General features: G+C 36.3%; 2 protein-coding genes across 5 annotated transcripts in view; one reads left to right on the top strand and one right to left on the bottom strand.

The window, feature by feature from the left end:
• Positions 1-1,671: 1,671 nt before the first annotated feature.
• dnai4 (dynein axonemal intermediate chain 4) lies at positions 1,672-14,128 on the bottom strand. The gene is made up of 18 exons (XM_041794916.1): positions 14,090-14,128; positions 12,323-12,390; positions 11,991-12,165; positions 10,831-10,961; positions 9,439-9,524; positions 8,996-9,143; positions 8,187-8,326; positions 7,651-7,782; positions 7,093-7,278; positions 6,836-6,987; positions 6,439-6,525; positions 6,072-6,226; positions 5,817-5,977; positions 4,915-4,982; positions 4,630-4,728; positions 4,052-4,278; positions 3,778-3,931; positions 1,672-1,793 (listed from the first exon to the last, which is right to left on the bottom strand). The coding sequence occupies exons 2-18, from the start codon at positions 12,370-12,372 to the stop codon at positions 1,746-1,748; spliced, it is 2,199 nt and encodes a 732-aa protein (XP_041650850.1). The 5' UTR covers positions 12,373-12,390; positions 14,090-14,128; the 3' UTR covers positions 1,672-1,745.
• A 63-nt stretch (positions 14,129-14,191) lies between these two features.
• LOC121515620 (AP-3 complex subunit beta-2) overlaps positions 14,192-14,481 on the top strand; it is an 84,755-nt gene continuing 84,465 nt past the window's right edge. For all 4 annotated transcript variants that reach the window (XM_041796484.1, XM_041796483.1, XM_041796485.1 and 1 more), the window contains exon 1: positions 14,192-14,279. The gene's annotated coding sequence lies outside the window, so the exon portion shown is untranslated. The remainder of the gene's footprint in view (positions 14,280-14,481) is intronic.

Genomic DNA, 14,481 nt, shown 5'->3' with positions numbered 1-14,481 from the left:
CTGTCAGCAGATATGAGAGACACACATTTACAACAAGGAGTCAGCATGAAATCACCATAACATAAACCTTGTTTCACAACTTCTATTGCTGTTAACCATGAAAATTACTAACTATATGGCATTCTACAATTAATATTTGGATATGTTTTTAAGTTACAGGTCCTCAAAAGTATTTTGTTTTATTAATCTCTCTGATTTAAGATGGATTACCATTAGTATATGTAAGTTGATTCTGTAAGTTAGAAATAGTTTAAATTCAACAGGACAAATTCCCAAAATTCTGACAAAAAAATCCATGTTTTCCCAACAGATATCCTGACAAAAAAAGGTAAAAATGTTGCAAAAAAAATCCTAAATTTTCCATTAAATATTCCAAAAAATTCTGAACATGTTTGGTAAAATGTTGACAAAAACCCCTAAAATCTTCCAAAGACTAGTCCTGAAAATTTCAAAAAGTATATGGTAAAAATGTTGACAAAAACTCCTATAATTTTCCAGCAATTATTCCTGTTAACTTCTAAAACACATTTGGTGAAAATCTTGACAAAACTCCTAAAATTATCCAACAAATACTTCTAAAATGTATTTTAAAAATGTATATAAAAAGAAATAAAAGCATGAAATTTTCTGAAGAAATCCATGAAAGTTACTGAAAAATTGCTAGAAAAGTTTCTGAAATTATTTATTAATATATTAATGTCTTATGGAAAAAAATATGTTTGCAGAAAAAATTCTCCAAAAGTTTTCTCCTGAAGCTTTTTATAAAACTTTTAAAGGAAACACCAAACTGATAGTAAATAACTCCAGACAAAAGAAATGCAGGAAAATTCCAGAAGTAAAACCTCCATAGTTCTTAATATTAATGATGCAATTTCTAAAACTTTCCACAAAAAATCCTGATGAATTTTAGCAGGAAATTTAATTCCCTGTGGAAAAATGCCTCAAATCCCTTTAGTGTCTAGTTATTCCTGTTGAAAATCTCCAAACATTTGTAGGAAAATCTTCTAAATGTCAAGAGAAAACTTTTTTTCTTTCTCCGATAAAAATTCTCGAGTTAAAAAAAAAAAAAAAAAAAAATCCCAAGAATATTCGGCTCTGCTAGCACACCTCATGTTAGCAGCATTGATGACAGTGGAATCACTTCAGTGAAAACTATTTCAGTCGAATTTGAGAGTCAGTCTCTGCAGCCTCACAGTCTGGAGTTTATCCTAGACATGCCAGTGTGATTCGATTTGTCAGAGCCAGTGTGAGAATAAAAGGAAGCACTGTCATCCAGAATAACTGAGTTAGCTGACGCATTCTTGAGTCCTGCACAGTTACACTGTGACTTTTACTGCCACAAACTTCCAGTTATATCTGTTCTGTAAAATATTTTAATTAAGAAGCGTAGATGCTCTCATATTTAAAACTTTTTGGAGAATATTTGAATATAGCTTGAGTCTCTTTTATTTCTTTAATAACACAGTGAAAATATCCACATCTTTCTAAAGAGTCATCAGAGCTTACTTTAGATATACTGTTTTTTTAGTTTATCTATTTTTATTTAACCAGGTGAATAAACATGTTGGGATTAAAAATCTTTCTCAGGCATACAATTAAAATGTAAAACACATCAATGCATCGAAAGACAGAAAAAATAAATTGCAAGTAAAACAGCAAGTGTTTATTAAGGTCAACTACAATCAAAAGACCATGAACGATTAAAACCATGAAGCTTGTCCAAACCTTAGATGGAAGCTTTCTGCTCAATGGAGTCCGCTAACAGAGTGGATTATATTCTCCAAGCTGTCAACCTGAAAAGAGAAAAATCAGAGTTAGCATTTCATGATGTTCTAAAATTAGGTACAAGATTCCTCATCTTTGATTCTCTCCATCTCAGCATCTACTTGTCTTACATGTGACAGAAATGGATAGGTAACTAAATAAATGTTTTATGCTGAAGTATTATAAGTGTGTAGTAGCAGGCTGCATGTTCAGGTGCGTCTTTAAAAAACACAGAATGTAATGAAATAGTTCATGTTTTGTTTTTCATTCTAAAAGTGTAACTTCAATTTATTCTAGATTCATCTTAATCAAAGTGAAACACTTAAGACTGTTTTTGTTTTAATTTTGATGATTACAGCTCACAGGTCACAAAATCCACTATCTCAAAATATTATAAAATATAAAAAAATTGACTGTAAGGAAAAGTGTAGTCAGAAAAGGAGCATAAGTAACAGGGATGAGCTCAGCTTTTAGAGGATTGTCAAACAAAGCAGATTCAAGAACGTAGGGGAGCTTCACAAGGAGTGAACTGAAGCTGGAGTCAGTGGATCAAGAGCCATCCCACAAAACCAGGTCCAGGAAAGGGCCTGCAAGTGTCCTGTTCTTAGTGTTGAGCCACTCCTGAACCACAGACGTCATAAGCCTCTCACCTGGACTAAGGAGAAACATATCTGGATCGTTGCTCAGTGGTCCAATGTCCTGTTTCAGATGAAAGTAAATTCTGAATTTCATTTGGAAATCAGCGTCCTAGGGTCTAGAGCAAGATCTGAGAGGCACAGAATCCAAGATTCTTGACGTCCAGTGTTTTCAGCTTCCACAGTCAGTGATGGTTTGGGGTGCCATGTCACCTGCTGCTGTTGGTCCACTGTGCTTTATTAAGTCCAGAGTAATTGCTGTCAGCCACCGATTTTAGAGACCTTCATGCTTCCATCTGCTGTGAAGCTTTATGGAGATACTGATTTCCTTTTCCAGCAGGACTTGGCAGCAGTCCACTGTGAAGCCAAAACTACCAGAAACTGGTGTGCTGAACATGGTGTTACTATGCTCGATTGGTCTGTTAACTCACCTGACTGGAACCCCATAGAGAATCTCTGGGGAAATGTCAAGAGGCTCTAGACAAAACAGACGAGCTAATAGCTGCTATCAGAGACACCTGAACCTCAGCAATACTATGGACTGATCAGCTTCATGCCACATTGCATCGATTCATTCATTTGTGCAAAGAAGCCAGACCAAGTATTAAGAGGATAGACAGGTTGACACTTCTATATTTATTTTTTGATTGGTGTTTTGTAATATTCTAATAATCTGAGACTGTAGATTTTTGATATGTGTGAGCTGTAAGCTTTAGTCCAGTGGTTCTCAACTGGTGGATCGGGACCCAACAGTGGGTCACGGAGCAGTTTTTAGTGGGTCGCAACAAGATGTGAGTAAAAAAATTGTTGGTGTTGACAAAAAGTTCTGAGGTCCTAAGTGGACATGCAGTGATACCTTTTATTGTACCTGGTTTTACTGTGAAATTGGGTAAATTTCAACTAATTTATATCCTTTTCTTGCAATGAAAAGGCTACTTTAACCATGATAATGGAGTAATTTCTCAAGATCTCAGGCAAAATGGCAAAAATTTACACACAATGAGGGGGAAAGAGGGTATAAAACTTGTCAGTTTTGTCCCTTTTCTTTTTCATATTCAAATTCATATTTTAGTCCAATCATGCTACAGACGGCAACATATTCAGTAAACTAAATATGAATTGTTGAACATTTTTTGGAAACTAGGGACATGATTTGTTTTAAGATAGACTGGTAGGTCCTGAGGCTGGAGTTGAGAACCATTGCTTTAGTCATCAAGATTAAAACAAAAAAAAGACCTGAAATATTTCAAGTTGTTTGAGATGAATCTAGAATAAATAGAAACTTCACTTTTTGAATTAAATTACAGGAAAAAAAAGTACTTTTTCTTATAATCTTTTTAGATGCACTGGTAGAATATCGCACAAGGCTCAGAAGTACCTGCTTGCCTTCTCCCACATGGAGGTTCTTCATCTGGTACACAGACACCTGCCCATCACTGTCCCCAATGAAAATACAGTTTGTTTTTCTGGCAAACAGCAAGGATGTAAACATCACACCAGGCGCAGCTTCATGCACAAGAGTTGGATTAAGTCTAAAAGAAGAGTTTGGTGTTTAGTGAACATGGAATTGTTTCTTGCTCATATCAGCACAGATGAAAATATCAGTTTATTTCAATTTGGAGACATGCAGGGTCTCTGTCAATCAAACTCACAGGTCTGAATTCAGGTCCCAGATCTCCAACTTCTCTCTCTTAATGGCTGCAAATACTGTGGACCAAAGTGGAGACCATCTTACAAGATCCACAGGATGTAAAGTGGATGTGAAGCTCAGCACAGGGGTGGAGAGGTCCTGTCTCCACAGCTGGATGCTCCAGTCAGAGGAGCAGCTCAGGAACACATCAGGGCAAAATGGAGACCATTCAATGTGATTCACAGAGAACTGAGAGGGAGCATGACAGGATATGGACTTAGTGTACTGCTAATATTACCACCTTTTTAAATAGTTTTTTTGTAGATTTATATTTGAATAATGGTGACACGTTTAATGCTGCCTGACACTACAGTTTTGCAAATTCCAAGCTGGTTTTATGGGTTTTTTGCACTGAGGAGAGGCTTCTGTCTACATTCAACATAAAATTGATCAAAGTGAAGGGGGCTGAATGCTTTCTGAATGTCCAGTATAATTTGCCTAAACATCTGTACCCTTCTACATTATACACATAATGGTATGACCTTTATAAAAAAGAAAAGTATCAGATTACAAATTCTAAAATCTGCCTTAAAAACTTACGTCATGTTTTTTGTAAGTGGCAAGAGTTTGCTGACTGTCATAGACAGAGCACTTGTGGATGTTGCCCCCATGCGTGCTGATAAGATAAATTCTTGAATTCTGTAAGACAAATACAACCACACAAAAGCTTAATTTAATATGAAGTCAAAGTGAGAGATACTCACAAACCAAAAATCCTCTAATAGTTGAACTCTCATCAATACTGAATGCTTGGGTTAGGGCACAGCTTCACAACCATTTAAAAAAGGCTCATTTTATTAAACCTGATTTGTCTTGTTAACTCACTGTTGGATGGAAGTCAATGCTCAGGCTACGAGTTGGCAAACCGTCAGTGCTCATGGATTTCTTCAGGTCTAAAATTCAGATTTGAGAAAGGCACAGATGATTAGATTAGCATTGCTACAGTTCCAAAGACTTAACCTTGTTTGCCAGTTCCCTTACAGTTATAAATGTGTGTAAAAAGTTTACCATTATTTATATATTAAAGGTAAAAAAATGTAGAATTGAACTGACATGAACTGGAACTGAAACTGAAATGTCTAAATTAATAAAAAAAAAATTTCTACCCCAATCCAGCAGAATTCCAGCCATTGTCACCTGACACCGAAAAAATTGTGACCCCCCCTGGACAATTTCGAGTGAGTTGAGAACAGATGTACTACACAGCTTTATTCATGTTTGTTGCTTACTTCTTGTTTTGAATTAAAAACTCAATAAAAACTGCACTTTATAAGATGTATTTTCACTAAACAGTAAACCACAGTTTTCATTCCGTGGATCAGTGTTGCATAAAAAGAGAAGAGCCAAGGCCTTCCTGGTTAGTGCTGTAAGCTACTTACAAAGCATCCTAGTATTGGACACAGTACTAACCACAAAGACCACTTTTAACAGCTATTCCCTCTCATCATCTAGCATTTATCCATGAAACCTAAACCGGGGTTTACTGTTTAGTAAATACACCTTTAAGAGTGACATTTTTGTTGAGCGGAGTCCTCAATGTAAAATGCCAGAAAGCAAAAGATGTTGGTGGAGCAGAGCAGAGTGCCCCTACTCAAATTAATTCAATCAATATTCAGTGTTGTGGCCAAAACCTTCCTAACTCTTATGGTAACAATGCCACTATTACACTCCCCATTTTCTCTTTTAATTTCTTCAAGATCCTGTGCCATTAAGTATAGACTACACACCTCTGCAGTCAAGAGTATTTTTGCGTAGAAACCACTCGGAAACCCTGCCATCCTCAGACACAGAGATTACATTTTCGTCATCATCCTCCTCGAACTGACTCAGCTCTTGTTTGACAAATCTGACCTGCCACACTGGGTGGTACTGCCTCTCGGAAGACCCACTGCAATACACAAAGTTAAAGGAATATATTTTTATGTATGAAAAGAGTACATTTCAATGCTCTTGTGTAGCACACACATGTGCACAGTTCTCACCTACTGCTGGCGATATACGTATTGGGGTCACCACTCCTGACATTGTAAATGGCCATAGTGCCGTCACGCATCCCCACAGCCAGCTGAGCGGAGAACTTTGCTGAGAAATCCATGGACAACACACTACTCTGACAGTGATAGATTCGCTCCGGCCACTGCAAAGGAGTAAATATACTTGCAATAACAGCCCCAAAAGAAACAAAATCATCCAAGCATACGTGGCAACAGCAGTGAGTGAGATATGTTAGAAAAGGCATTTTTTAAAAATATGGTTATGACTAAATTTTGGATGCACTAGTAGGTTGAGATAGAAAACTGTTAGATGTTAGCTAAAGGGAAATAGAGGTTAAACAAGAGATAAACCTACTATTGGGTTTTTAATGGACCAACAGCAGATCAAACCTGGTTTCTGCTCAAAGGACAGACAGTCTCCATAGCCCACAGCCAGGAGATCCTGAAAGAGTTCAGAGCACAACTGAAAAAAATATAGAGCTTATGACACATATTACTAGTACAGTCCAAGAATAATCTTTTTAAATAAAGCTCAGTGCTGAAACCATAAAAAGGTGAAATCGTTTGCTTTTTAGAGAAAGTGCTGTACAAAATCATAGTACAACTACAGAGTGTTGTCTCATCTCTACACATGTTATTTTTTCTTTTTACTAAAAGAAAGGATGCAAATGCAGAAAGTAACAAAGATACTAGTGTGAAGCTGCAGCAGCTGCTTTTGTTGTCCTTCTCTGTATGTTTCTGGTGTGGTTTACCGGGTTCTCCTTGTTCAGGACCATGCATGTAATGTTGCGCCCTCTAGTGAGCTCACAGCTGAAAGACCAGAGAAGCTCCAGAGTTGGAGATGAAGAGCTCTCTCTTTCATCCATCTCTTTTTCAGGCTCAGGCTCCACCTGGCTGTCAGGATCTTACAAAACCAACATTGCTTTATTGTTTAAGTATTCAAAAATACATTTTTAAAAAATCAACATTTTTTAATGTAGAATATTAGGAAACAGAAATAAGAGTTTACCTTCTAGTAAGGTTATCTGTCTATAAGCAGCCAGTTTGGGTAGGAACTTTTTCATCATAACAGTCCTCTCCATCACCATTAAGTTGTTTTGGAACAGCTCTGATTGTGCAAGCTTTTGTAGCTCAAGGTCTGGGTCTAAACTGCTCCTGCATGATTCCTTCTCGAATTGTGAGCTAGTGGTACTGCCTGAAGAAAAAATATGATTATGTGCCATTTAGAGCATAACTTGTTTAAACAACATGTTGTAAATGTGTTAAATAATTCCGATACTTGAATTAAGATTTTAAATTCTAATTTGGGCAGAATATCAACCAGAGATTAATGAGTGGAGATACTGGACTAAGAGCAGGTATTATTTTAATAACTCAAAGTGATGTCACAATAGCAAAGAATCTGACCAGACCATCATGTTTTCAGACATAGGAGGACCATGAACAAAAGGACTGGGTTGGCTAATTCCACATTTACTGACATAACATGACCACAACATGATGTAAACCTGCATTTTAAAAATAAAAAAGTGGGCCCAAAAAGAGATGTTTACCCAGGTGCTGTTACCTGTCATGACTGTGCTGCAGCAGCTGCTCTTTTCATCTTTCCTCTCAGCCTCATCAGCTTCAGGTGTTTTCTCAGGTGTTTTTTCTTTTTCACAGGAAGAGTCATAGATGTCCCAGGCAGTTGCGATCGTACCTGTGGACAGATAAGAATTACAAATAACTCAACTTTGGAATACTAAACTCATCTAAACTTGTACTAAAATATTTTGAGAGGACGTGAGAAAGTCACCTAAAGATTCATGTGTTTCTTTTCACTAAACATCACATTGTAAAGTTGTTCAGTTGGCTATATAACACTGTTCACAAACTTGGCTGAGAAATAGGATTAGTCTTTAAATTTGGAGTAATTTCTCCTAGCGAGTGAATAACTGCCAGGCTTAAATATGTTCATCTGTTAATGAGGCTTTACTATCAGAAAAATACATCAAAAGTTAAGGGATTAGGGTAAACTAAAACAAAGAAATTGGCTTGCCCATCTTTCCCAATGATTACAGTCATCATCAGAGACTTTTCATAGAGAGTATTACTTTGCCTTACCTACATCCACTTTGGCAATCTCATCAGTCTGGGTCTGTTTATTTTTTGCAGCTCCGCTGAATGTCTGTGTTGATCGGTCCACATACCTATCATTGCCCAATCTGTTCTTGCAAAGCTCGGCATATCTGATGTTTTGTTCTCTGTGATTAAAAAAAGCTTTTCAAAGAAGAACATTTGCATGTTTACACAGAGCATAAACTAATTCGCAGCACTTCTTGCTTACTGCACAATATATGTTCCCAAGTTATGGAATATTTCCTGGCTATTGTGAATTTGAGGTCTTACTAAGGCTGGCCAATGCATCAACATTTTAACAGCACTGCAATACAAGAGCCTGAATGTATCATAAATAAATGGGGTAGCTCTTTACATAAGCATGCAATGCTTTTTTCAGCCAGCAAGTATTCATTTTTATTGTGTACATGCTCTTTTTAGCTGTTGAGTGGAGGCCTGAACATAATGCTCAATGTAACTAGATTAAAATCAAGCTGGCTGTCAGCCAGACTCAGATCAATTTGACCCAGTTAAGATTTATTTTTAATTTAAGAGATACATGCTGCAAATAGCTTTAACTACTGTGGATTTTTACACTTCAAGTGTTAATATAAGTGTTGGATAATGTTGGCAGTTTAAGTCTACTGTATATTAGCTTGCATCATCTATTTGGATAACTTCTTGTTCTTTCTTTCATAATGCAGTCATATCGCAGAAAGAAAATATGTCTCAAACCATTTTTTCACCAAAATCCTTCAGTCCTAGGTCTTACTTTAAATATTTACAAAATCTAACAAGCAGGGGATTTGACTCACTTAATAGCTTCTGCTTCCTCAGCATCCTCTGATACATAGGTGGGAGGTATATCCAGAAGGACAATGGTATCTGTCTCTGTAATATATATATCCACCATCTCATCCAGCATCTCCTCTGTCACCTCTTCCTCATCACTGCCTCTTTTTTCTTTCTCCAGCAGAAAAATAAAAAATAATAATAATTTTAGTATAAGTACTGACCAATCCTTACATGATATGCCACTAAGATTTGCAAATGAAAAATAGTATGCAAACCAAAAATGATTTTTGTCATGCTAAAAAATTTAAATTCAGATGCATATGCCAATATTTCTTTAACAATATGACACTTTATGGAAAAAATGATGACAATTTAGGGCCGCGATTATTACCAGGAGGAAACATTGTTAAAGAAGGATGATAGTGAGAATAAACACGAAATACTAATAAGGAAGAATAGTCACCCAATCGAGCTGGAGGCAGTGGTGGTACCTCTGGTACACTATCTTCACTCTCCTTAGTCATTGATGCTCTCATGCTTGAGGATGGGCTGCAAAAATGTTTAAAAAAACAAATTCTTGTGGCCTGAGAAGAAAAATTTTGTCATGCATGGCCACCATATGGAATAAAAGACAGAACAAGCTAAACTTAACCAGCTGCAGCTAAAAATAATTGGAATATTGTGAGAAGTTCATCTTTTGCTGTAAATTACTTCAAAAGGTGAAACTTCTAGATTCATCTCATACAAATTGAAATATTTGAAAACTTTTTGTTTTAATCTTGATGATTACGTGTTAAAGTTCACAAAAATAAGAAATCCACCATCTCAAAATATTAGAATATCAAAAAATATTAGTCCAAAAAAGGATTTATAATAGGGAGATGTTTTCTTTCTAGAAAATTATGCTCACTTATGCAGTCTGTAATTAGTTGGTGCTCCTTTTGCATGAACTAATGCATCTATCCTACATATGGAGCCAATCAGTCTGTGACACTGCTGGGTTATTATGAAGCCCAGATTGCTCTGATGGCAGCCTTAAGCTTGTTAATTTTAACAGGGAATTCAAAATGTGCTTTCATCCTTTGGACCACTAAGCAACAGTTCAGTTCTTTTCCCCTTAGCCTAGGTGAGTTGTGAAAACATTTTCTGTAATCCAGGAGTTGCCTGACAACAGGAACGTGACACTTGTAGCCCATTCCCACATGTCTGTGTGTGGTGGCTTTTGAAACACTGACTCCAGAGTCAGTCCGCTCTTTGTGAAGCTCCCAGAAGTTCTTCAATCTGCTTTGTTTGACAATTGTCTGAAGGTTGCGCTCATCCCTGTTGCTTGTACACCTTTTACTTACCACACTTCCTATCAACTTTCCATGAATATGCTTTGATGCAGCACTTTGACTACATGCCTGCCCTTTTAGCAGCGACCTTCTGTGGCTTACTCTCTTTGTGAAGGGTGTCAGTGATTGTCTTTTAGACAATAGTCAGGGCAGCAGTCTCCCCGAGTGATTATGGTTGTGTGTACTAAGTGAATTTTAGGGTTTTGTGATCTTTAAGCCGTAAGCATCAATATTAAAACAAAAAAAGACTTGAAATATTTTATTTTGTATGGGATAATCCAGAATTCATAGAAGTTTAATTTTCAAAAGTAAATCGCAGGAAAATATGAACTTTTACCTGATATTCAGTTTATTTTAGATGCACCTGTAAATGTATTAGTAAGTAATACTTTTAGTGTGGAAACAATTATACCTCAAAAAGCTGTATTTTCTAACCTATGACTAAATGTGTGTAAATGAAACAAATGGCAGCTTCTGTTCAAACATCTTATCAGAATGTGTATAAAGTTAGCCCTTAGTACCTGGCAGTGGGCAGATTAAAGGAGGAAAAGCAGAGTTCATCCAAGAAGGTTTTCACTTGTTTAATCCTCTCCCCTTGGTTGTCTTGATACAGGGGCTGAGGAGTAACATCATTTCCATCATCATCCAAGACCTGGAAAGACAGGAACCACATCCTCAGCCAGGAAAGGACTATATGACCGAGCCCTCTTCAAGTCAGTTTTGGACCAACATGGATTTACAATAAAACTGGATATTCAGTTAGTTTTGAGAGAGAAGACTACTGGATATATGTGAGAGTAAAAGAAACCTTGTGTTCTGTCTTATCTCAGTCTTTTAAAGGCCAACTTTATATACACAAAATACATTCATCAGTGTAAATTATAGAACCCCTTTAATGATTGTAATTTTCCTCCTTTGTTAATCTAGGTTTTATTTTGACTTTTACTAGTTAGACAGTCAAATGTTAAGTTTAAGTGATAGCCAAATAACCAAAAACATGTGCTCTGGTACTAAACTTATAGTTCAAGTACTGGGGCAATTTCTCATTGCCCATACACACCCAGTTCCTATTAACATATTTCCATGTCACTGCACTGCAGGGAAAATGTATCCTTAACCAGAATTATGTTCTTTAGGTAGTAGTTCTATTTTTAGAATTTATAACAGTAATTGGAGATTTGTCTCCACAGCGGTATATATAATAGCCTACATTGGCACCACCTTAATCAGCTCATATATCAATCACAGGTACAGTGTATATTCAGAAAGGATTCTGCAGCCTGATGCTACAGTCGAAAATGTCATTTTTATTCCCATTACTCTACCCATCATGACAAAGTGAAAACAGAATTTATTAAATATTTGCAAATATATTAGAAAAATTAAAAAATGAAATATCACTTTGTAACAACACTTACAATTTAGCTTGGCCGTTGCCCATTTATCTCAATCTTTACTGAGATGTTACTACTACTATAAGAATAAAACATATTCTTCTAGACTGTATTATCAGGCTGCAACATAGCAAAAACTGAAAAAAGTTAGGGGGTCCAAATACTTTCTGAATGCCCTGCAAGTTAGACATTATTGTACCAATTACTATAATACCCTTATATACAGTACTGCTGTGAAACCGATAGGTTTGACTACTTTTACTGTCAGTATTTCTGACTTCTGTTACCTTGACAGGTTCAGGAGCTTCCTCCCCATCATCCAGGACACTCAGCTTGCTGCCTCTTGGACCGGCCAGGATGGATCCTTTTCGGGTGTATGAACTTGTGAGACTCCATTTGTGTCTTGAACTCATAACAACCTTGTGCATCCCTGATACTGAATTTGTCAAAAGTCGTGAAGACCTGGGAGTCAAAACAATACAAAACAGTCAAGATATGCTAACTCCAGTGAACACAAAGGCTAACTAACGGTTAGCTTGCTAACTAAGCGTGAGCCTGCTAACTAGAGAAAGTTGTTCCTCGACATAGAAATGTAAAGTTGTAACCTGGTGAAACTCACGAGTCAAGCTCCATGCTGCCTTTCTTTTTCTTCTTCGCTTGGGAGTTCATTTTTTCTTTCTGTTTCCCCTTACAGCAAAAGAAAACGATTTGTATCCAGAAATATACAGGAGTAAAATCATTAATTTTAACGACGTAGTAGCGCCTAAAGTTTGTATCTTGTTGCCATGGTAACGTGACGCTCAGCGCTGCTTAGTGCAGCTCTGAATTCCCCAAACCAGGAGCGTCATGCCCATTCAAAATGGCTTCAGCCCCCCCAAATTTTAAAACATTAGTTCCCCCTCAACATGTTAATATTATCAGATGCTTTTTTATTCTGTGTACTTTGTTGTCATGATAGAAAATATTTTAATTCGGGGAATCCCCCACCTAATTATAGGTGGGGGATACCCCGAATAATTATACCTTAAACATCAGACACCCGATGCAGTTGGTTTGATCCAAAAGGGTTTTATTTATTTATTTATTCATAATCAAAATCTGGAAGTTACATTTGTGACAAAAAATACTGCCAACATTTCAGACCAAGGAACATTTCATACAGAGAACAGAAACCACATGGGAGAAGAGAAAGTTAAAAAATAAAAATAGATAAAAAATCAGAGGTCTAGTCCTGGGTTAAAGCATCTATAGAATTGTTTACATCCAATGCTCGTTTAGTTTTAATGTATTTTAGTGGGGTTTTTTTGTTTTGTTTTGTTTTAAGTTTGTGAACTCATGAATTCATGAAGACACAAAATAAAGGTCTCATTTTTTTTATCTCATTTGTATATATATTGTTTGGCCAGAATATTGATGGTATTATACATGTTTTCACCTTTTCTATCCTCCATTAAAACATCAAATTTAATGAGATCATAAATTAGACTGGGCGAACCCGAGTCTCTTTCAGATATCCAGTTTTGAAAAGATCCCAATCAATCAATCAATCAATCAATCGTTTATTGTCATTGTCATAATAAATATAACAATATAACAGCAGGAGATGTAATAAAGTGCAAAAAAGGTGCAATCCCTAAGTCCCTTAAACACCCACACAGTAAATTTACCTGAGTAAATTTTACTCAAATTGAATAAAATTTTACTCTGAAAAATATAACATTTGGTCCAAGTCGATTTGGAGTAAAATTTACTCTGCTTGCAGAGTAATATTTTCAGAGTTGTTTTAACTCTAAAAAGTGTTTTGATTTAACTCTAAATGATGATTATGTACTCCACAATGAACAAAATAAAAACAACTCTACAGCAATTGTACTCACTACAGAGAAATTCAGACCATAGTTTACTCATTATAGAGCTGTTTTTCTCAATATAAATTGATATTTAGTTCTTTCATAGCTGTTTTTCATTCCTCTTGGAAATGTTCTCCACTCCTTATGGTACAATTTCTCCTCCATTTACAATTGAGTAACACTAATGTAGAACTGTATCTTACTCTAAATAGATCAATCTTTCTCTTTATAAAGAGCTACATTTCCTCTTAATAGATAATTCTGCCTTTCCACCTATAAAGGGCATGACAACAAGAGGGTTTTTTTGCTTATATGTATTAGACTTAGTGTTCTTATATTACAATTGTACATATGAACATATGACAAGGATCCAGGAGCAGAGCATGAGATGAGGCAGTAAGGTTAAAGAAGTTTATTTGACAAAAACAGTGAAAATGATGGTGAGGTGGCTGGTGGTTGGCAGAATCACTGGCAGTGAGATAGAGACACTGCAAAAAAAAGAGGACAAAATGGAGTTAGACAATGCAAAAACTCACCTTAAATCACTAGATTATCAAAGGTTGAAGAGAAGCCAGGTTACCTGATTAGAAGCTGTAGTACACAGGTGTCTGAAAGTTCATCACCAGGTGAGGAGGTCTTGATTGCAAAGGATTAGCTGCAGCTGAGTCACCTAACAAGCTGCAGCTGTGACTGTCCATGAATGACGCCAACTGAGCTGGAACTTAAGTGAGTGTGGTGAAAGTTTTATTCCAGCAGAATTTACTCTGTGCTTTTACTCCAACTCTGGCAGTGGCTGGTAATAAATACACTCAAAAAAGAGTAAATTTTATTACGTTTGAGTAAAACATTTTTTACTCTGGACAAATTACTCCCCAGATTTTCCTGTGCACTGTGTAAAATTAGCACACTATACACAGTACCATACAAT

The sequence above is a fragment of the Cheilinus undulatus genome, linkage group 9 (assembly GCF_018320785.1).
Source record: "Cheilinus undulatus linkage group 9, ASM1832078v1, whole genome shotgun sequence".
NCBI classification, from domain to species: Eukaryota; Metazoa; Chordata; class Actinopteri; order Labriformes; family Labridae; genus Cheilinus; species Cheilinus undulatus.
This window is presented reverse-complemented; position numbering and strand designations above follow the sequence as displayed.

Excerpts from the sequence above, each read along its gene's own strand:
- dnai4 (XM_041794916.1), bottom strand. The coding sequence starts at position 12,372 with ATGAACTCCCAAGCGAAGAAGAAAAAGAAAGGCAGCATGGAGCTTGAC. Across the intron at positions 6,988-7,092 it reads ACAGATAACCTTACTAGAAG|ATCCTGACAGCCAGGTGGAG; the intron begins GTAAACTCTTAT and ends TGGTTTTGTAAG. Across the intron at positions 6,526-6,835 it reads TCCTGAACAAGGAGAACCCG|GATCTCCTGGCTGTGGGCTA; the intron begins GTAAACCACACC and ends GAACTCTTTCAG.